Genomic DNA, 24,550 nt, shown 5'->3' on the forward strand with positions numbered 1-24,550 from the left:
CTGAGTTCTAGCGTGCATGCGCGCCCGCCGATCAGCTGGCTGGCTGGCACATGCGCAGGCCGGTTTTCGGCACTGCGACATGCGTGAAGGGATCACATTCTGGAAAAGCCGAACTTCTGGGTTCTAGCACACATGCATGCCTAACAATTAGCTGGCTAGCACATGCGCAGGCCGGTTTTTGGCACTGCCGCACATGCAAAGGGATCACACTCCGGAAAACCTGAATTTCCGGGTTCTGGAGCGCATGCGCATTCGACAATCAGCTTGCCAGTGCACATGCGTGCACTGGTTTTTGGCACTGCTCCGCACACAAGGAACATCTGATCATTGTGCGTGCATGCATGCCAGAAACCCAGAAATCAAACAGATAAGGCCGCGCGTGTCAGGTGGCATGGCTTCACGTGCCACTTTGGGCACGCGTGCCATAGGTTTGCCATCACGGCCTTATACCATCCCAGACAAACGGCGGTCCAATCTTTTCTTGAATAGCCTGGCCTTGTGCCATTTAGAGCTTTAAAGGGGAAGATAACATATTGAATTGCATTTGTAAAGAAACAGGAAGCCAGTGCCCCTTGCCCAGCAAAAGGGCAAATCTAAGGGGCCCCATTACTATGTGTTCTTTTGCATTCTAGACTGGGTGAAGTTTCTGGGTAGTCTTCAAGGGCAACCCCATATAGAGCACATTGCAGTAATCCAAACAGGACATGACCAAGGCATGAGTAACTGTGAGGCATTAAAAAAAAAAGTTTATTCGATGGGATTACATTTACTTAGTACCGAAAAAGACTCCTGGCAATTTACAACGCAACCAATAAAACAGCAAAAATGTTTGTTTTGCATGGCCTCTGTATTATTTTAATTGTTTCATGTGGTATGCCATCCAGAGTCGAGATAGAGCTGGGCAGCTTATACATAAATTAAACAAACACATAAATAAATATGAATACATCAGTGTGCTTTTACCCACAGGAACAGCTGACCCACAAAGCAGGAAATATTTCTTCCCCGGAAGGCCTCAAACAGAGGTTGGATGTTTATCTGTGAGAGTGGATTCTGCACTAAAGGTGGGATTGGACTGGATGACCTCTAAGGTCCCTTCCAACTCAATGATTTTATAACAATGATGGCTAACCTTTTTGCCATCCCGTACCAGGAGCGGGGGGAGCGCGGGGGAGGGTCCCATAATTCTATGCGCCCCACCCCCGCACATGTGCACGCAATCCCCCTTGCTCCCCCAGCTCCTGGCACACGATGGCCCGGTAGACCCGTTTTACTCTCTCCCCAGGCTCCAGAGCCTTTCTAGAAGTCTGGGGAGGGCAAAAACGTTCTTTCCCACACACACACACCCGGAGACCCTCTGGAGGCCAAAAATAGCCCGTTTGCTGACTTCCGTGTTGGCAAACGGGCCGTTTTCGGCTTCCAGAGGGCTTCCGGGGGTGTTGGGAAGGCCGTTTTTTACCCTCTCCAGACTCCTAGAAAGGCTCTGAAGCCTGGGGAGAGAGAAAAGCGGGCCTTCCCCACCACCCCCAAGGCCCTCTGGAGGCAGGAAACAGACTGTTTCCCTACATCTGGTGGACCCAGAAGGCCCGAAAATCAGCTAGTCGGCGCACGCATGCACGCCGGAGCTGAGCTCGCGTGCCCACCGATATGGCTATGCATGCCACCTCTTGTAGGTTTGAATTATGGTTCAAATTTAATTAATGAAAAGAGAAGACTCCTTGTCTATCTAACATTTTCCCCCATCACATTACAATTATAATTTGGCTGACAACTTTGGAGTGGCTTAGAACTTCAGAAAACTGCTTCCCTACTGGACAATTCCAGATGTGTAGACTTCAACTCCCAGAATTCTTATGAATGGCCATTGCTAAGAATACTGTGAACTGAAATACATACATCTGGAGGGTCCCTAGGTTGAGAAACACAGCTTTAGAGCTATTCTTTAAAAAGATTTTTGTTATGTAGACTTATTTCTTTACAAAATGCCCTATCATCTTTGCCATATTTAGATTTTTATTTTATTTTTTTTATTTTTTTGAAAAATCAGCTCTTCAGCTGTGTTTGGTCCCATGAAGATCTGGATGATTGCAAACCTGTTAGCTTTTCACAAAGTTCTATTACTTCTGCTGTGGTTTCTAAGGTTTTGGATGAGTTGCTTATCTTGTACATCATGACTCACTGTTTGTAAATCTGCACTACTATTAATCTTCTCATCGTTCCCACCACCCATCTCCTTCCACTTATGACTGTGTGACTGTAACTTTGTTGCTTGTATCCTTACAATTTATATCAATATGGTTTCCTGATTGCTCAGGAAACCATATTGAAATGCTCCCGGTTCGGACTGGATCACCCGATCCAGTAGGGATGGTGGTGGGTGGTTCGGAGAACCGGTGGCAAAAATCCCTGCCTCCCCCCCTCCCCAATGCCCAGCTGAGCCGCGCGATCATCAGAGGCTTTTCTTTTTACTTTTAAAAGCATTTTTTCTTCGGCTGAAAAAATGCCTTTAAAAGTTTTAAAAAAAGCCTCTGATGATTGCTGGAATCATCAGAGCCTTTTAAAAGCATTTTTTTAACAACCTCTTGTAGAAAAAATGGTTTTAAAAGTAAAAGTAAAAAAAAAAAATTTGGCCACACCCACCCAGTCACATTATCCCACCACCACCAAGCTACGCCCACAGAACTGGTATAACAAATTTTACATTTCACTACTGATTTGTATCCTATGACTATCATTAAGTGTTGTACCTTATGATTCTTGATGAACATATCTTTTATTTTATGTACACTGAGAGTCTATGCACCAAGACAAATTCCTTGTGTGTCCAATCACACTTGCCCAATAAAAAAATTCTATTTTATTCTATTGTAGTTACTGTTTAAATCCTTGTACACTGCCCTGAATCACAGTTCTGAGGTGGACGGCCATATTATTCAAATACATAAATACACTCTAGGACAGTACTTTCCAAAGCTGGTTAAATTATCCAAAATTGGATAAAAATACCCACCACAACAGGGACCCTCAAATTGACTTAAAAGATTGCCAGGTGTACTAAAAATATATTCAAAAATCTCCCAAAATATTCCTGTTAAGACAAAAATCCATCGGTAGTTTCTTGAAATGACATAAAGTTCAATCAATGATACAGTTTTTTTATAACAGAAGTTGTCCTCAGGTTAAATCTATTTGTTCGGCGTCCATTCACAGTTATGACATTGCTGAAGGAAGGGGGGTTAGGGACAGTCCTCAAAGTTTGATAAGACTTTTTGAGAAGCAATTTTGGGTAATGATTTTGGGTACATTTTTCAGTGCTGGTGTAGCTTTCTAAGGTAAAAGGTAAAAGTTCCCCTCGCACATATGTGCTAGTCTTTCCTGACTCTAGGGGGCGATGCTCATCTCCGTTTCAAAGCCAAAGAGCCAGCGCTGTCTGAAGATGTCTCTGTGGTCATGTGGCTGGCATGATTAAACGCCAAAGGCATACGGAACGCTGTTACCTTCCCACCAAAGGTGGTCCCTACTTTTCTACTTGCATTTTTTATGTGCTTTCGAACTGCTAGGTTGGCAGAAGCTGGGACAAGTAACGGGAGCTCATCCCGTTATGCAGCACTAGGGATCCGAACCGCTGAACTGCCGACCTTTCGATCAACAAGCTCAGCGTCTTAGCCACTGAGCTACCACATCCCTTTAGCACTGTTGTAAGTAAGACCAAAATGAGCTATTTTTTGTCATTGTTTAGGAGCTCACTTAGCATATGCTGTAACATACGGTAGTTTCTGTGTTTGAGCACTGCATGCGAAGACAACAATTGCAATACAGATAGTCCTCAAAGTATGCACACAATTAGGACTAGAATTTCCGTTGCTAAACAAGTGGTTGTTAAGTGAGTCACACTTGATTTTATGACCGTTTTTGCCAGGGTTGTTAAGTGAATCACTGCAGTTGTGAATCACATTGTCATTAAGCAAATCCGGCTTGCCTCACTGACTTTGCTTGGTAGAAACTGGCTGGGAAGGTCACCAATAATGGTCTCATGACCCTGGTACATTGCACCTTTTGTAAAAAAAAAAAAACAAAAAACAACATGCCAAGCGCTCAAATTTTGACCAGATGATTGTGGGGATGTTGTGACAGTCATAAAGACGAGGCTCGCTGTGAGTCATTGTCATAACTTCGAACAATCATTAAATGAACAGTTGTGAATCAAGGACTACCTCTACATGAACTTCAGGCCTGCAAGCTTACTCAGATCTCGGATAACCACACATAATTGCTAATGACCAAAGAGAAGCTCTAATTTTTCAAATCTTAGTTCTTATGGAAGATGAATGCCAATGAGGTAGATCTTCCATATTCCATAATTTGGAGAACAAGAGGCAAGAAACCGAACCAGATATCCCCTGCTGCTAAACCACAAGTACAAACTCATGTTCTGAAGATTGAATGTGACAGCCAGCTCACAAATCCTCATATCCAGAAACTCCTACAACCATTATGTTACTGATGTTAATTATGGGAAAATCGCTAGCCATCTTTGGCAATAAAATAAGCTCCAAAACACCTCCAAAATAAATTTGAAATAAATGCTGAAATAACCTGAGATGGAGGAGGAACTACAGAAGTCTCTTTTGCCAGGAGACAAAACTTTTTAGAAACTGGGAAGCAAATTCCAGCACATGTTAATAGAATATATCAAAGTAACTAATGAATCTTTGAAGGAAAGACAATTAAAAATCATAATCTATGACTCTGTCCTGCATCACACTAAACCACTCGTTCATTTAACCCAGTTGTCAAAGGTGAACATGTAAAGAGGTATGCACTTCTTTAAAGACTTATATGCTTAGTGTAAGATTTATTTACTTCAAAGCACTACATATGATGCTCAGTTTCCTATATAAAAGTTCAAAGGAACCAGTGGGGGCATAGTGATTAAGTGTTGAACTGGCACCAGGGAGATCTGAGTTCAAATCCCTCCTCAATCACAAAAGTTCCCTGGGTGACTTTTCAGTTTTCAGAAGGTCAGTTTGTCTGACTTTTCAGAAGGTCGGTTCGTCTTAAAGAGAGTTTGGTATAATGGCTAAAGGCACCAGGCTAGGAATCAAGAGACTAATCTAATCTAATCCTGCCTTAGGCACAGAAACCAGCTGGGTGACTTTGAGTCAATCCTTCTCTCTCAGTCCTAGGAATAAGGCCAGGGCAAACCCCCTTCTGAAAATCTTGCCAAGACTTGTCTATGTCGTTGCTAGAGGTCAAGAATGACTCAAACACACTAAGGAAAAAAACAACAACTTTCTTTCAGGAACATTTACAGTACTGGTTGTTTGGGAAAGCAAACAAATGTTCTATATACTATCATACATATAGGAAAGAAAAGTAGGGTATAAATCTAATAAATAAATAAGAGATACCTGTGCCCAAGGTTCATTACCTGCAGCCACAAAGTGATCCAAAAAATTTTAAGTCGTCATTCCCAAAATTGTTAAGAAGACAGAAGAGGGAAATGATCAAATACTGGAAGAGTAATTAAAGCAACTGTGTTGAATTAAACCTTAACTAAATTCAACTAGAATTCAAATTGAATGTTAGTTCCAAATTACCTAACATGTTGCATTTATACAACATACCGTACCTTATCCAGTTACTGAATTAATTCATGTTCTTGGTTTGCACAATATATAAATCACATATTAGCCTCAGAATGCTTCCTGGAAAATTCCTGAAATTTGGACTTCAACAACACTTAGAATTCTCCGATCGGGACCATTGCTGAGAATTCTGAAAATTGAAGTCCATACTGGAAGTTGTCCAGGTTGCAAAACATGAACAGCCAGACAGGTTGGGTTCATGCAACAGAACAAACTATAAAATACACACCCACATCCAAAACATCAAACCAATATTAAAGCTTAGCATTTGCTAGATCTTAATCTGGTCTTGTTCACCTTGTTATCTGAACACAGAACCTTAAAATTAAAAAGGGCTAATTAAGCTAGTGAGTTTAACTTCCTCTTTGGTGTAGAACAGAGCCATCTGCAAAATGAAGTTTTAAAAAATAGTCAAGATAGCAGCCCCAACTTTATAATTGAAACCCTGCCCCTTTTCTACATGTATCACATGCATGTAAAAAAAAGGGGTGGGTGGGTAGTGTGTCTATCATAACTAGGGGTGACATAATAGCAGTCTTCCAATATTTGAGGGGTTGTCACAAAGAGGAGACAATAACCTATTCTCCAAAGTATCTGAGGGTAGGACAAGAGGTCACAGATGGAAACTGGTCAAAGGGAGATGCAACTTAGAACTAAGAAGAAATTTCCCGACAGTGAGAACAATTAATCAGTGGAACAACTTGCCTCTAGAGCAGGGGTCTCCAACCTTGGCAACTTTAAGACTTGTGGACTTCAACTCCCAGAGCAAAGCTGGCTGAGGAACTCTGGAAGTTGAAGTCCACAAGTTTTAAAGTTGCCAAGGTTGGAGACCTCTGCTCTAGAAGTTGTGGCAGGGAGTTTACCAGAAAATTTCAGAATTGTAGGCTGGACTAGGAAGTTGAAAACTCAGCCCCCCAAAAAAGACAGTGACCAACCACTTCTGCTAAATCCTAGCAAATTTCAAGGATATTGAGCTCCAACTAGACGTTCACTTTAATTCAAAAGTATTTGGATTTTTTTAAAACACTGAAAGTCAGAATGGCATTTTTCTTTCTTCAGTTGATTCATTTTTGGTGAAATACTGCCAAGAACTTAAGTCCCATTTAGACTTTAAAGACAGTGCCAGAGAAGGCCTTCAAAGTAAGTTCATGGCTCAAACTTTTTTTTTTTTCAATTAGAGAGGCTAAACACTAAAACTGAATTCTTCTCAGGCTTTCAGTCACTAATCAATCCTGCCTAGAAACTGTCTTTGGACTTCATAAGATGCCAAGTTTTTCTATAAATACTCTGCTTAACCAAACAGGAACTTAATATGAGAGGCTCAGTGAAGCAGAAGAAATAGAAAAGAAAGATTAAAATGAAGGTACCGCAACCTGATTCTAAATCTTTAAAATTGCCCATCTTCGATAAAGATCTTCTCCGCTTTCCATCTCAATACAGATAGTCCTCGAGTTACGACCACAATTGAGAACAGCATTTCAGTTGCTAAGCAAAGCAGTTGTTAAATGAATCATGCCCAATTTTTCAATCTTTCTTTTTCTTCCACGATTGTTAAATGAATCACTTGCAGTTAAATGAATCATGGTTAAGTGAATTTGGCTTCCCCCCCACCAATTGACTTTGCTGGTCAGAAGCCAGCTGGGAAGATCACAAATGACAAACACATGACTTCAAGGATGCTGCAGCCATCTTAAATACAAGATGCCCAAATTTTGATCACATGATTGTGGAGATGCTGTGATGGTTGCAAGTCACTTTTTTTGAGTGCCGTTGTAACTTCGAACGATCACTGAATGAATGGTTCTAAGTCAAGGACTTTCTGTACTGAATACATCCAGACACACATACAGAAAATCCCATTATATAGTAGTACACTCAAAATAACTTTTTATTAATTCATTGCTGCAAACCCAGCTATACCCTCTTGTTATGGCCATTAACCACACACCCATATTTATGGCAGCCTGGGAGGAATTAATGAAACCAATCGTATGTTACAGAAGATTGTCGCATACAAGTTTTTTTTTTAATTGACTTTTTCAAAGCAGCTCCCAGATAGGATTCCATGCATAATCCTCATGACATAAACCCTAAACGGCTTTTAACAGTAACTGCCTAACATACAAATTAGTTTTTCTTAAATCTGTACTCATTGCACAAACGGATGGAAAACAGCCACTTTGAAACATTTCCAAAAATGGGGATTTCAATTCATTTACACCTAGCAAATCAGATATCACTGAATAATATTTAATGAGTTTTTTTCTTTCCTTTTTAAGCACGGTTTCTTTCCCCCAAGTTTCAGAATACAAACAGCAGCCTAAAAAAAAATGAAGCAAACCTCCAATGGCAAAGGTAGGATTTATGGAAATTATAAGATGTAACAGAGGTAGCACAATAAACAGAACTGAAGAAGGAAGCGTGTAAACTTACCTTTGTTTGTGACTGTGTTGAACAACTTTTCTGAGCTGGCATCAGAGGCCTAAAATAATAATAAAATAAAAAATAAGTTAAAATCTTAAACCAGTTACAGAACAGAACAAGTAACAAAGTGTTGATTGCTGCATGGAATATACAGACCAGAAAATATTGTTGTTTTTTAAGTCACAGTCAGAAAAAGATCTGGGAAGGACCGAAAGCAAAGATGTGTGATAGGAAACAATAGACAAATATCTATGATGTTTAAATTTTTGTTGCCCAGAAGATGGTGCTATTTAGCTGTGCAGGAATATCCTGTTATCTGCACATAAAGCAATGTTGTGTTTTTCACTTCCCACTCAGAGGGGAAGAAATTGTGTAGAAATGCTTTTGTGTGGCTTTCCTTATCATTCTTCCATATTTAAATGATTAGCACCTTATAGAGGTTGGTCACTGATCATGCATCAAACTCCAAAGGAGCTTCAAATAGTAGTTTATATCCCAATCAGACCTCATGTAACCATATATATATATATATATATTGAATTATCTGGGTGCACAATGGCCTCGCTTAGAAGACTGCAGGAAATTTCTTCACAGATCAGATTCAACTCAACCCTTTCTGACTTGACGGTATCCCAATTTTACAAGCATCCAGACCTGCAGGCATTCTGTCAAGCCACTTTCTTCCTCTTGTCTCTTCTTAAAACATCACAATAAAAATAATAGACTTTTCACAGCCTCCACGGGTTACATCTCTGTGAACATTTTTTCCACTCTATAAGGTTGGAATATATCAAGTCATAGATCAGAGCCACTGTTTTAATTTCACACCCATCTCAGCAAAATGCAAGTCCTTTCCCTTCAATTTGATTGTTGTTGTTCAGCTGCTAAGTTGTGTCTGACTCTTCGTGACCCCATGAACCATAGCACACCAAGACCTCCGTCGCCTGCTGTCTCAAAATTTATTATTATTTACATTTATTCCAAAGAACCCTACCTAAGATATCTCCTTCTTCCTTGGTCCAAATTGAAAATAAAACAGATCAGACAGGACTTCTCCAGCTATTACAAGACGTTCCTTCCTTAATTAGTTCATTATGAACCTTCTCCTATCTTCACAAATCTGACTCCAACCTTCTCTCCTCCTAAAGCTCTTGGGGCAATTTTTCAAACCTACAACCCTATCCGAGAAAACCCCATTTTCAAGTGAGGAAATGTATGCCAGACAACATAGCACATCTGATTTTTTAAAAGGCTAAATCTTATCTGTTAAAATGTAGAGAAGCTGAATAGATACCACCATCCACCCTGTATCATATCTTGCACTTTGCTGTGAAAAGAAGCAGCTGACTATACCTGAAGGGATACAAATGCTAGAGTTTGCTTCAGAGGCACAAAACCAACATGATCGCAATAAACATTTGGCCATCATGTTCCCCAATGTTTTTCCTTCCAGTTATCAACTGCATTTCTTCCCTTCCCTTTTCTTTAAGTGAATTTCCTTTACTCTAAGTCCGACTGCAAGCCATTAAGTAAGAGGATAGAGAATTGCATCCCTTGGCCTCCTACAAAATGGATCCAGGTAGGTTCTATGTGATGAACCATTCCAGTAATTTCAGTCAAACATTACTTACCTCACCCATGAGACTTATGTACTAGTACCCTGTTTCCCCCAAAATAAGACATTCCCTGATAATAAGCCCAATCGGGCTTTTGAGTGCATGGCAATAAGGCCAAGCGCTTATTTCAGGGTTCAAAAAAATATAAGACAGGGTCTTATTTTTGGGGAAACACGGTACAAGCAATGAAATATACCAGGTAGCACACTGTGCTGGTGTAGATTTGAGAAATTCAACTGTCACTGCTGTATTTTGTTATGGAATTTCGAAAATCATAACAAGAGCTGCGACTGAGATTTGTCACTCACCTACATTCATGAGGGGGAAAAAATGTACAGTTTGGCCTAGCATCCAAGCTTCTTAAGGAAATATATATGTAGTTTTAAGAAAATTCTATGCATAGAAAACTCATCACAACTTCAAAGAAGCAAATAAGCTATACCCAAACCTACGTTCAAACAACTGATTTAAAAATAGATCAACACACCGCATGCAAGCCCATGACAGTACATACACACGCCTGCGTGCCTACAAACACACTCGCAAACATAAAGCAATTTGTGCCTGATCCATTGTATCTTTTACTCAAAAGTAAATTCCACTGGATTCAGACATTAGTAATTCCAGCTTGATTATTTCAGAAGCCAAATGAAAAGAATGAGGGGTATATTTATTAGACGGTGAAGAGATGTCATTCTAAAGGAAGCAAGACAGAAATTCAGATTTATTCTTGGCATTTAGGAATCATCCGTTTGGAATCCCGATTACCAACTTTGTAAATACTGTGAGCATTATCTGCCAACAGATTCATCATCATACATCAAACAGCCAAAGATATAAACTAAACTGGAATGGAAAGATTGAAGGCAGGGGTTGTCCCACAGAATTAAACGAGTCATCTTCTTCAACAGATTTCTCATGGCTTTTGCAACCTCAAGATACAATCCAAAATGTAACACAAAATAGTAGCTTGAAAAATAGAGCTGAAACATTCCCCCCTCTTTCTCTGTCTCTCTCTCTCTTGTCACTCTCTCTCCAAATATGTTCATTCTCTCACAACATAATTTTACACATGCCATGGAAGCGTACACATAATCCCATTGTTTGTAAAAGAAAGATGGAATTAATTTCATATTGAGATATTGTATACCCAATGCCATGCAGCTCAAACCTCCTTCAACTGTAATATATGAAACAAAGAGAAAAGCCAGGTTTCCTCACAATTGGGTAGGAAGGGCGGTTATTTAAAAGGAGAAGTAGCAGCCAAAATTAAAAGAATCTGGTTGACCGCTCTCGGAAAATATCACGTATAAAAATTGCTTGGGAGGCTGGCTAAGCAAAAACTGAGGTGTATTTTAGTCCAGGATTAAATGCAGAACCGTAGCATCCGTTGGCTATCAAGGAAGACATTCTGTGTAAGGCACAGAAAAAGGATAAGAAATTAACGGAGGTAAATGAGAAACTAAATCTGACCTAACTGTCCATCAAAACCAAAGAGGAGGATCTTTGACCATCCCCTTTACAAATAAACTTTCCAATGTCAGTCAAACAAGATCAGTCTTTTTTCCTGGATTGAATTTGTCTTGACTTCCATCCAGGATTTGAAGTCAAGAATTGCTCAAGAGTGTTTTCCACTGTTAAAAAACCAAAACAAAACAATACCACATGAAAAGATATGACCGAACTGCAGAACAAAACACAGCTAGAAATGGGAGTTTATCAGCAGGAATGAATAAACTTTTATCATCTCTTGGATTAAGAGAGAGACAGAGTTCCAGGTACCGTCCCATTTTGAAGGAATGGGGTAATTTCCAGCAGGATTTAAGACTAATCCCGGAATGGCTGAAGGGGGGGGGGGGGCGGTCATTTTTCTGAAGGGGGGGAGGAAAGCGATGGGTGCACCCATTTTGTGAATCTTCCTCTTGACCTCTTGCCACTTTTCACACTGTGGGGCGGAGAGGAGGTGGGGGAAGGTTCCCATGTGCAAATCTGCACCCAGCAAACCTGGATGCTAAAAATCCGATGTGTAAAATATGTATGATGAAATAGGTAAAATATGAAAGGAGTCAAATGCGAGTTAAAATCCGATGAGCAAGATTCTTGAGACAGGAAAAAGGAAGGCAGAAAGGAAGGGTGGGAAAAAATGGGGACAGTATCCACATGGAGCCTCGATCATTTTCGACCAAAACTAAACTCTCATGACTTCCAGAGAGAGAGAAACAATGCAAATAAGCAAAGGAAGGGGAGAAGGAAGCACTGTATCTATTCTCTACACACACACACACACACACACCTCTCTCTCCCTGCCTCCCGGGCTACGGACTGCTTTGGCTTCAAATGTTAAACGTCAGCAAACCTCTCTGGCCCGAGACACATCAGTGGTTTCTATTTTTTCCCCCCTTCTTCTCATCCATCAAGGAATGTACTGCCATAAAGGCAAAATATCTGCTTGGGAGCTCTGTGTATGTTGTATTTGTGAGTATAGTATATCTATTTCCTGTCCAGACAGACAGGACCTGAAAAAGGTCGGCCCTTTTGTTTTCTTGGCATATGCCGAGGCCAAGCACTTGCAAAAACATCAACTCTGTCCTGACATGAAAAGCTTTTTTTAAAAAAATAAAATAAACAGCAAGCGGGATCCAATCCACTATTAAGCCGCCTAAGTGAAGGTGTGGGTGTGAGGGGGGGGGGGGAGAGAAAATAAGAAGATCACCCAAGTCGTAATTATGAGCTGGGAGATGGCTTTGCTTCAAGGCACTGCTGTAAGCTCTCTTGTGGCTTTTTAGCCTGGTGCAGGGAACATCTCGCTCCCCATCAAGACGGAACTGGGAAAGACAGAGGTGGAAAAAACAGCCCAGCTGTTTTTCCATTCAATGCTCCAATCTAGAGAACCCTGAGAGGATTTATTTCACAGAAGAGGGGGAGCAAAAAGGCAGTGCCCTTTCTTCACAGATACCAATGGATCATGCTGTCTGTTGGTGTCACTTCTCCACCTGCCTGAGGTCATCGGACTTGGGAACACAACAGGGCAGGTAATAAAAACAACCCACATGTGTGAAGAATCAGGCAAGGGATTTCCAGCCAAGGAAAAAGTCAGGGAATGCAGCCGTTGCATCAGGATCTGGGGTTCAAGTCTTACCTTCAGCCCTGGCTACTGGCAGGAATTGGGCCAGTTATGTCTCTCAGCCCAATTTACCTCACAGAGTTGTTGGGGGTGGGGGAGGAATTGAAGGGTATATATGCTGCTTTGAAGTCTTAAAAAAAAGAAGTTGGGACTTAAATCTAAGAAATAAACACAGAGGTTGCCAATGGAATATAACTCTGGACCAAAAACTAGCTTTGAATTGTTCAGGGCAGTTCCTATTCCTAGGAAGATCTACCTCACAGGGTTGTTGTAAGGATAAAGCACTTTTTAAAAAAAAAAGTTATTAATTTCTAAAAAAGGCAAAATATAAAGAAACAGAAAAACAGGAATTAGAAAAAGAAAAGTTCAGAAAAAGAACAAAATTAGGAGTGCAGAAAAGAAATAAAGGGGGAGATAGGGGGAAAAAAACCTTCCAACTTTCTTTGGTATAAAATATAAAATACATTAACCTCTTATTCTAAAGCCAGCAATAATACACAGTATTCCCATCACCAGAAACAGTTCTAACAGTCAAATGCAAAAAAAAATTACAGTTTCATGTCTTTCACTTTCAAGCAAAGATAAAGATAAAATTAGATAAATACCCTGAAGCATTAACTGCAGTACGGTTTGCCTATCTTAAATAAAATGTACAGCACAAAAGAACTATCTGGGCTTAATCTAAGCATACACCACAAAGCAACTTTGCAGGAACTAAAATAATTCTTGAATATGGAGGCTGCCCAAGGATTCTAGGGGAGCCATTCAAAGTTCCATTTCAAGGTTTTCAAATGAAATATTTTTAAAAAATTAAAAACGAGTCTCAAAGCCTCTCCGCCATTCAAATGAAACAAAATGTACAATTTTCACAAATGAAAACTGGTCTCAGAGCTTCCCTCCACAATGAAACGCTCACAAAAAAAACCATATGATCATTGGCGGCAAACAAAAAAGGCAACAAAAAAGGCGATGTTTAAGAAGGAAATACAAGAAAGTGGTTGTTGTTTTTTTCTTAATTATTCTGCCCGTTAGTAAATTTTGGCAAAAGAAAGAGGGTTTAGCTCTATGCAGCCCTCAACTCTGATGCCCAGTTTGGGCATCCGGAGATCGGCTGGGCAACAACATTGGGACCTTATGCAATAGAAGAACATAGTGCTTTACCCTCTAGTAAAACCAGCTAACCTGAAGTAAAAATGTTAACTCCAGCTTTTTACCAACCTCATTTTCATAACCAGCAAAGCCAAAGACCTCATTAACTCTCTGTCCATGGATCTCTTAATTACTGGTGAACATAAATCAAAGACCTTCTCCATTAATCTGTTCACCCGAAGCCTTCTGGAACCTAGAATGACTACTATAAACCCAAACAGACTTCCCTATTTACAAGGATATATCCAGAATGTAGTTTCCTTGCTTTCTCTTGACTAAAAAGGACTAAGGATCAATCTTAATGGAAAAGCTTCAGCCCTGGGAAGGGAGGATAAACTCCTAAGCCTTATTTAAGGAATTCTCCATCCCGATTCTTCCAACTCCTGTCTTTTTTGAAGCTCTCAGAGCCATCCGCAAAGACAAACGCAGGAGGCAAGAAAGGAAAGCAATACAATAGTTTGGGATGTCCCCCCCCCGCATCACCACCCCCACCACTCCACCGTATAAAAAACAGACTACCGATCCTTTCATTTTGCCATGATCAGACGGAGAGCTGGAAGAAATCCCAGCCGAGAAACCCTCACAGACACAAAGATAGCCCACGCACAAAGCCAGGTTATTGAGAGTCGCTCCATATTTGCCCCGGGCATGAGCGCAAGAAGCGAATTTTACCTGATCGTCCAGCGGGGTTAAACAACCCGAGTGACAGCCGGCAAGTTCATGTCTGGGAAGGGAGGCCGAAAAGGAAGTCAGGGGATCTTTGTACCAACTCCGATCCGTCCAAGAAAGAAGCACTTATTCCCAAAAGCAAAAGCAAACTATTCCGTCCAAAGGCGAGTCCTTCCCAGGCGGGATCCCAGCGCGCTCGGCCATTCCGGGAAGAAACGGCGGCGGGAGAGAGAAGACTTAATCGCGGGTCCTGCGACGGTTGGGGAAAGGGGAGCGCAAGAGAGAGTGGCGGCTAATAAAGGGGAGGGGCGAGGATCGGAATCAGGGACCGCGCCGGGAGATCCCAGCCAGTAGGACAAAGGGAACCATGTGCGCCCAGGGCGCAAAAGAATCGTTTGGCACCATGCGCTCTGGAGAGGCTCCCGGCGCCCAAGAAGGTTCTGTTTCCCGGGAGGTTGTCTCGCCGTCGCCCTCCGGAGGGAGGCCAGGCGTGGAAAGAAGGGACGAAGAAAGAGGAGGGGGAAGTATCAGCCCTTTCCAGCTCCGCAAGGTTCTCACACAAAGCGGCCGGCCGCCCGTCCGTCTCGCCGTCCTTCCACCGGCCCCGATTCAAGTGAATTCCAATTTGGCACCGAAGCGCGCCGGCGGCCAGGCGATCCCATAATCCGGGGCCAGCGTCGACCGTGGCCCAAACCCAAAGCGCTCCGGCGGCAACCCGAAGCCTCCCGTCCCGTGCCGCGCCACCGGTGCCAGTTCCCTTTTTAGCCCGAGCCCTCCGACAGCTCCGCAGTCTCCCTCGGCAGCCTTCCCACCGTGTGAGCCAGTGGCGTTTCCTCCCCTGCCCTGCCCTGCCCTGCCCCGCCTCTCGCCCCGCCCCCGTCGCCGCTTGCCTCCCATCGCCCGGTACCTCCCCCATTCATCTTCAGGGCTCGGGGGTGGGTGGGTAGGAGGGGATCCGAACTCCTCTCATTGTTAATTTTTAGTGAGGGGGGGAGAGAAAGAAGCGGATCGCAAAAGGAGACCCTCTCTGGAGAAGCTCCCGCCGGCCGATCGTTTAAAAAATTAATAAAAAGACCCGCTCCAAACTCTCGTACTCCATCATTTAGATTTCTTAAGGGCATCAGCCAGATGCTGTCTGCGCTCTTTGCCTCCCAGCCAGTGGTAAGATTCAGCCAGTTCGCACCAATTCGGGAGATCCGGTTGTTAACTTTCTGAGCAGTTTGGCAAACTGGTTGTTGAAAGAAATCATTAGGGCAGAGAACCCGTTGTTAAATTACTTGAATCCCACCACTGCCCCCAACCCTGGAGTAGACTTCCTCTGAACATGGTTGTTCCATTCATACTTAGCTTAGCCACTTTGGAAACCTCACCAAGACGTCCCTATTCCCACCTGGTCCGCCATGAGTGGATCAGGTGTGGCTGCAAAAATGCAAACCACCGCTAAGTGGCAACAAGGTGTCAGGTTTTGTTTTGTTTTTTTGGATCTCTGTTAGGTCATCTAGCGATCGGACGGATTTTAGCCACTCAAAGATGGTGCTTCCTTACTTGTGTTGACTTCTTGCAAGAAGGAATAGTTGCGCTGCCCTAAGTTGTGAAGGCTGGTAACAGAGTTTGGGGGATTGACAGGGTTGGAAGGAGTTGGTTACTCAAGGTCTAGAGGTCTAGAAAGAGCCTGGTGGCGCAGCAGACTAAAGCACTGTTGTTAACTGTCCTGTTATTAACATCAGCTGCCTGCAAGTTCAAATCTCTCCAAGGCTCAAGGTTGACTCAGCCTTCCATCCTTTCTAAGGTAGGTAAAATGAGGACCCAGATTGTGGGGGCAATAAGCTGACTTTGTATAAAATATACAAAAGTATGAAAGCTATTGCTTAACGCATTGTAAGCCGCCCTGAGTCTCCGGAGAAGGGCGGCATATAAATCAAATTTTTTTAAAAAAAGGTCAGTGACTTCAAGACACGTGGACTTCAACTCCCAGAATTCCCCAGCCAAAAAGCCTTTAAAATGCCTAATTAGCCTAATAACGTATGTTCTTGACAAATCCACATTAACTTCTATTAATTACTGCATTTTTGGAAGCATGCGGGCTAAGATTAACCAAGCAAGCGATCGAATAATCCTTTACCTTCTGTTATAAGGATTTTCTTAATTTCTAATCTTAAAAAAAAAACTTTAAAAACTATAAAAATAAGAGGCTCAAAAGAGCAGAAACATTGGTCTAAGACAGTGTTTCTCAACCTTGGAAGCTTGAAGATGGGTGGACTTCAACTCCCAGAATCCCCCAGCCAGCGCTGTCCCAGGGTCATGTGATCCCTTTTTGGGACCTTCTGACCAGCAAAGTCAATGGGGAAGCCAGATTCACTTAACAACCGTGTGACTAACTTACCAACTGCAGTGATTTGCTCAACAACTATGGCAAGAAAAGTCATAAAATGGAGCAAAATTCACTTAAGAGGTGTCTCGCTTAACAACAATTTTGGGCTCAATTGTGGTCGTAAGTTGAGGACTACCTGTACCGTGGTACATTGTATAGTGCACAGATAGTCCTTGACTTAGGACCATAATTGGGATCAGAATTCCCATTGCTAAGCAAGCCAGTTGCTAAGTGACTCATACCTGATTTTACAATCTATTTTAGCACCGTTGTTAAAGGGAACCATTGTAGCTGTTAAGTGACTCCTGCGGTCGTTAAGCAAATCTGGCTTTCCTCATTGATTTTGCTTGAGCCATGGTGGAACAGTGGTTGGAGTGCAGTACTGCAGACAACTTCTGCTGCTTGCCGACTGCCTGCAGCAGTTCAAATCTCACCAGGATGAAGGTTGACTCATCCTTCCATCCTTCCGAGGTGGGTAAAATGAGGACCCAGATTGTTGGGGGCCATAGGCTGACTTTGTAAACCGCTTAGAGAGGGCTGTAAAGCACTGTAAAGCAGTATATAAGTCTAAGTGCTATTACTATTGTCAGAAACCTGTTGGGAAAATCCTAAACGGTGATCAAGTGATCCCGAGTCAGTGCAACTAAATACATGCTGGTTGTACCAAACACCCAAATTTTGATGACATGATGAAGGGGAAGTTGTGACAATCATATGTACAAGGATCAGTTGTCAGTCACTTTTTTCAGTGCCGTTGAAACATCACAAGATCACTAAATAAATGGTTGTAAGCTGAGAACTACCTGTATACAGATCCACAGAGTTCAGTTTTCATTAAGGATTTGTTTTAATAATATATTCCACCCCTTCCCATGTATACAGTTAAAAGTTCCATTGCAAACATACTGTATATCCACATACACACACCCCCTATAAAAAAAAAACAGTCCTTGGTACATCTAATAAATATCCCAAGTAAAACACACTGCATTCCACACACACACCCCTAAAAAAAATCCTTGCTGCATCTAGTAAATATCCCACCCCCGGATTAATATCACCAAACACACACACACACACACAGTCCTAACCAAAAGCAAAATTAACATAATGCAAAAACTATTTCTGGAGAGACTAAGAATAATAGATGGCTGGACAAAAATCGTTGAAGTAAACACCATTAATGACAAAGACTATTTGTAAAAAAAAATCCTGCAAGATTGACTTTTGTTTTCATCTCAGTGGGAAAAGAGAGAGGGAGAGAGGGACAGAGGGAGAGAGAGAAAGAGAGAGAGAGAGAAAAATTTCAGTGCAGCTGTCAGCTCTAATGGAAATGGAGCCTGTAGCCTAATAACTCCCTTGTGATCATCTCTAGAATAAGAGTCATTTTTACTCAGGATTTGATATTTAGCGTCTTCTGGGTGGAATACCGCACCAATCTATATCCACCAGCCAGCTTTCCTCGTCCTTCCCTCATTCTTTCCACTTTGACAAAACGTTCAGCTCCTTTCTCTCCATAGCCAGAGCACATACTCCCCCTCACCTACATCCCCCGCTCCCGCGCGCCCCCTCCCCAGCCATCCTTTCTTGGGGCAATGACTGACAGATTAATATACATCTACTCCATGTCTTTGGAATCAAAAGGAAGGTGCTGTCAGAATTGCTTGTCAGGAAATGAGATTAGGTGCACTTATCATTTCAGAGATAAGGTTGCATTTAATGAACGTAAAAAGCCTTCTTCTGAAGCGGTGGAATAAAAGAGAAAAGATGGGGTAAGAGGGGAGGGAGAAAAGGGGAGGAAGGAGGAGAGAGGATGAGAAGAAAGAGAAGAAGGAAAAGGGGGATGATGAAGCGTTTGCTGCTTTTGCTAATGATAGTGGTAGCTTTTTTCAGGCATAACTTAATTGTATGGCATCTTGTCAGAGCCTTCTTAGTTTACTACTTTTTATTTATTTCCCACTTTTTATTATTTTTACAAACAACTCATCCTTCTGCTTCCTATTTTCCCCACAGCAACAACTCTGTGAGGTGACTTGGACTGAAAGAGAATGACTGACCCAAAGTCACCCAGCTAGCTTTCATGTCTAAGTTGAGAACTAGAACTCACAGTGTCCTGGTGATTGGCCCAATGTCACCCAAAGGGCTTTCATGCCAAAGGCAAGATTAGAACTGTGGCAGTGGTGGCGCAGTGGTTAGAATGCAGTACTGCAGGCTACTTCTGCTGCCTGCCGGCTGCCTGCAATTTAGCAGTTCAAATCTCATCAGGCTCAAGGTTGACTCAGCCTTCCATCCTTCCGAGGTAGGTAAAATGAGGACACAGATCGTTGGGGGCAATATGCTGACTCTGTAAACCACTTAGAGAGGGCTGTAAAAGCACTGTAAAGTGGTATATAAGTCTAGGTGCTATTGCTGTTGCTGTTCTAGCCTGGTGCCTTAACCACTAGACCAAATTGGCTCTAAATACTTTCCTTCAATAATGGATACAATGCCTTGTTATCCATTTTGAAACTTTTCTGATGTAGCTCTAAGAAGACAGGGAAAGTGAGACATGAGAGGTTGTGTTGTTGCGAGAACGCACGCATGTATAAAAGAAAGCACAATTCAATGGACTCGTCAAGAAATTCAAGTCTCTGTCTGTCTGTCTGTCTCGGTCTCTGGGTCTCTCTCTCGGTCTCTCTCGGTCTCTGTCTGTCTCTCTCTCTGTCTGTCTTTCTGTCTCTCTCTTTGTCTGTCTGTCTCTCTCTCTGTCTGTCTTTCTGTCTCTCTCTTTGTGTCTCTCTCTGTCTCTCTCTCAAAAATAAATCCACAGTAGGCTTTCTGTGAAATTCCGAACTTCTCTAACAAGTGAAGGATAACTAATGAGAAACACAATGATATCCCAATGAAACCAATTGTGTTTTGTTGTGGAAAATATTTATCAAATCCTCATATGTCTTTTGCCTTTAAGCCTTCTCTGGTAGTTTGCTGGTTATCTAACAGCTGTAATAGAAATTCACTTTGGCACTCTACATTCCTCCTTGTACTTAGTTAAATAGCTTTATCTCTGTCTTTTAGGTGAGGAGAAGGAGGAAGAGGAGGAGGAGGAGGAGGAGGAGGATGAAGATAAATGAAAAATTCTCCCCAATTTTGCTTCCTGTTATTATTCTGGAGGTTTGCAATTTCCTAATTCTTATGGTTTTTTTCTTTAAAAAAATCATTTAGGACCGTGCCATGTGTCTTTTGCTTCTGTGAACAGTTTGCTTCCCAAAACTACGACGCTGGCTCACATTTGATTTGACAGAGTGCTTGAGTGATGGGCAGATGTATTCCTGAACACGGAAAGAAAAAAAAGCTACAAAAAATCATCCCAGATGTGATTGTACATAGTACAGGTAGTTCTCAACTTACAGGTTCATTTAGTGACTGTTCAAACTGACAACTGAAAAAATGACCATTTTTCATACTTTATGATCATTGCAGCATCTCCATGGTCACGTGGTCAAAATTCAGACGCTTGGAAAACTGACTCATACTTACGACGTGCATAAGTCCTGTGATCACGGGTCACGTGATCACCTTTTGCGACCTATTCAGTGTGTTTTGCCCCCGTTTTACAACTTGCCTTGCCACTTTTGTTAAGGGAATCACTGCAGTGGTTAAATTAGTAACAGAGTTGTTAACTGAATCTGACTTCCCCAGTGACTTTGCTTGTCAGACGGTCACAAAATGGGGATTACCGTGACCCCAGGACACTTTAACGTAAACCATATAACTATGGGGATGCTGCAATGGTCATAAGTGTGAAAAATGGTCACAAAACAGTTATAAAAATGTAACTTCAAACAGTCACTAAATGAACTGTTGTAAGCTGAGGATTACCTGTGTATTTCTGAAAGCCCCAGCAGAGCAAACAAATGAGAAAGGCTCTGACCTACCTTAAGCACCTGCCTGACATCTATTTCAGAATGTGGTAAAGACTGTTGACCTCAGTTGACCTACCTTGAAATGATTATTGTGGAAATGTCAGCAGTCATAAATGCAAATGGCATTCATTCATTCATTCATTCATTCATTCATTCATTCATTCATTCATTCTATGTTTACTCAGAAATGGGTCTTAGTTTAAGAGGGTTGTTTCCCGCCATCTTCATGGTTTTGGTGGGGAACAGGCAGGGGTGAAATGCTCCCGGTTTGGACTGGATCGCCTGATCCAGTAGCGATAGGGGTGGGTGGTTCGGAGAACCAGTAGCAAAAAATGGCTCTACATGGGGCTACCCTTGAAGAGTGTTCGGAGACTACAGTTGATCCAGAATGCAGCTGCGCGAGCTGTCGTGGGTGCACCGAGGTACACCCACATTACACCAATTCTCCGTGAGCTGCACTGGCTCCCTATTGGTCTCCGGGCACAATTTAAGGTGTTGGTTATTACCTTTAAAGCCCTACATGGCTCAGGGCCAGACTATCTTTGAGACCACCTTCTACCGCATAGCTCCCAGCGACCAGTAAGATCCCACAGAGTTGGTCTCTTCCGGGTCCCGTCAGCTAAACAATGCCAGCTGGCGGGCCCACGGGGGAGGGCCTTCTCTGTGGCTGCCTCAGCTCTCTGGAACCAGTTACCTCCTGAGATCTGGACTACCCCCACCCTATTGGCCTTCCGGAAAGCAGTGAAGACCTGGCTTTTCCGGCAGGCTTGGGGCCATTGATCTCGCTGTTGCAATCTTGCGAGATCCGGCCATGAATGGTGTGCATGGGCTTTCAATGTTTTTCAATGTTTTTATAATGTTTTTTAAATAATTTTTATGTTTATTGTTCGCATTATTTTTGTTGTAAGCCGCCCAGAGTCCCTTGGGAGTTGGGCAGCATATAAATGCGATAAATTAAATTAAATTAAATTAAATTAAAATCCCTGCCCCACCCCCCGTGCCCAGCTGAGCCACGTGATCATCAGAGGCTGTTTTTTTTACTTTTAAAAGCATTTTTTCTACAACCTCTTCGGCCGAAAAAATGCTTTTAAAAGTAAAAAAACCAGCCTCTGATGATCGTGCAGCTCAGCTGGGATCATCAGAGGCTTTTAAAAGCATTTTTTTCTGCAACCTCTTTGGCCGAGGAGGTTGTAGGAAAAAAAATGCTTTTAAAAGTCTCTAACGATCCCAGCTGAGTTGCCTGATCGTCAGAGGCTTTTAAAAGCATTTTTTCTACAACCTCTTCAGCCGAAGAGGTTGTAGAAAAAAATGCTTTTAAAAGTTAAAAAAAAAAAGAAGTTGGCCACGCCCACCCAGTCACCTTACCCCCCCAAGCCATGCCCACAGAACCGATAGTAACAAATTTTACATTTCACCACTGGGAACAGGGTTGTAGTATTCTCAAGATCATCCTTCCACACGTGTGAACCTCAACTTTCAGAATTCTGAATCTTGGCCATACTGGTTGAGAATACAGGTAGTCCTCGACTTACAACAGTTCAATTAGTGACTATTCAAAGTTACAACAGTACTGAAAAAAGTGACCGATGACCAGAGGTGAGCTACTGCTGATTCAGATGGTTTGGGAGGACCAGTTGTTACGATTCTGCGCAGTTCGGCGAACCGGCAACTCTGAGTTACAGATATTCTACCGGAAGAGGAAAAAATTCATTGGATGGCATGGAATTCATTGGATTTTGCCCCTTTCATCTCAATAAATTTTGCCAAAGAGAAACCTAACAGTTCGCTTGGAAAAGAATAATTTCCTAATTAGGGCAGCTGTTAAAGGGCTTCACAATAAATTTAGCCAGGCTTTCCTGATTTGAAAACAGTTTAAAGGAAGGTGGCCTTCAGTCTTTTATAGATACCCTTTTTTAACGTGATTCCCATTTACAAATACCAGGAAACTGAAATTCAGCAATGTAGTTCCTATTGTGTGTATAGGCTTTGTAATCTTTTTGTCCAGAATAACCTTGTGGTAAGATGGGAGGTCAATAAATTTAACAACGAATGAATGAATGAATGAATGAATGAATGAATGAATGAATGAAATTAAACCAACAAACCAACAAAACAAACAAATAAATAATTAAATAAATAAATGTGGGACGGAAATTCAAGAGTTTGAAGATCTCAAGCTTCCCATCGTTATGATTTATGGTTGACAAGCCACCATGGCAAAAGATCCACCATGCCAAACAACAACCAAGCAATTTCAGTTTGGTCTTATTAAAATCTGTGAAAACCAGTCACAGGCCTGATGCACTGAGGCTGTTTCTTAAATTGTCAGTAATAATTTTTTTGGTCCAGGCTAGAAATTAGGCTGCAGTCCATCCTGGCTAACCATCCCAAACCTGGATTCACCCATCAGCACCACCATGATTATTCTACCGAAAAAAAATGGGATCAGTGCCAGCAACTCTGAGCTGTGTACAAGATCCCTAACTGGGAATGGAGAAACCACAATTGCTCAAATGTCTTTTAATCTCTTGTTTCTATTTCTCACCACCCTACGCCCCGATGCGCAAAAACTCCCTTAAAATTGCTTGTGTAATAACTGCCTTGCCATTTGCCTAAATGAGAATGCCAGTGTTTTATGCTAATTTGCTTGAGTTTCTTTGAACCTGCCGTTTATAAGGCTGAGCTTAAAATCTGTTGCAATCTGTTCTGGATAAAAGAGAAGGATTACAAAAGGTTTCATGGTTTTGTTTTGTTTTGTTTTTTTTGTTTTTTGTTCACCAGTTTTTGCAAAGGCTGCAAAAAAAGAAAATAATCAAAGTAACGAGAGAGGGTGGGGGGAACATGAGCAAACTGGATTGGCATGAATACTGTGAAACCGGAGATTTCTTGTTTTGCCAAGCTGGAAACAAAAAGGGAGAATTTTGCAGCACCTCACATAAAATATATTGTAGCCCCTTTCTCTAATATTAGGGGACAGATTGGGTGGATTCAAATGATGAAGTGAACATTAGTAAATTTGTAAGGCCAGGCATTCATTCATTCATTCATTCATTCATTCATTCATTCATTCATTCATTCATTTATATCCCATTTTTATTATTTTTACAAATAACTCAAGTCAGGGAACATATGCAGCAGGCCTTCCTCTCCTCCTATTTTCCCCACAACAACCCTGTGAGGTGGGTTGGGCTAAGAGACACTGACTGGCTTTCCTGGCTAAGGTGGGACTTGAACTCACCGTCTCCTGCTTTCTAACCTAGTGCCTTAACCCCTAGATCAAACTTGCTCAAGGATCCTTGATCAAGGAGCATAGTATTCTTTGTAGACAAAGCACATTTGACTCACAGACAATCTTTCCTTCAGTCACTTTCCCTTAACAAGCACAAAATAGGTCAAACACTGCAAGGTTTTTCTGAGATGGAAAAGCATCAGATTTTTCCTTCTTTATTCATGTCAGAAGCCCTTTCAAATTATAGACGTAGAATGTTCAACACCCAGCAGGTAAAATAACGATAATAACAGACCACAGAGATGGGGACCAGAATTTCTGTTGTTAAGCAAAGCGGTTTTTAAGTGAGTCATGCCCGATTTTATGAACTTTTTCGCCATTGCTGTCAAGCCAACCACCGCAAGTTAGGTAAACCATA

The 24,550-nt window shown here is 41.9% G+C and overlaps 1 protein-coding gene across 2 annotated transcripts in view; it reads right to left on the minus strand.

Annotated features, from left to right (window-relative positions):
- The window catches only part of AUTS2 (activator of transcription and developmental regulator AUTS2), a 1,101,572-nt gene that overhangs the window by 90,656 nt on the left and 986,366 nt on the right, over positions 1–24,550 (minus strand). For both annotated transcript variants that reach the window (XM_070945611.1, XM_070945602.1), the window contains exon 6: positions 8,082–8,130. In XM_070945611.1, coding sequence (XP_070801712.1) covers positions 8,082–8,130 — 49 coding nt within the window. The remainder of the gene's footprint in view (positions 1–8,081; positions 8,131–24,550) is intronic.

The sequence above is a fragment of the Pituophis catenifer genome, unplaced genomic scaffold (genome assembly GCF_029215685.1).
Source record: "Pituophis catenifer annectens isolate HBS135680 unplaced genomic scaffold, rPitCat1.0.hap2 SCAF_1, whole genome shotgun sequence".
NCBI classification, from domain to species: domain Eukaryota; kingdom Metazoa; phylum Chordata; class Lepidosauria; order Squamata; family Colubridae; genus Pituophis; species Pituophis catenifer.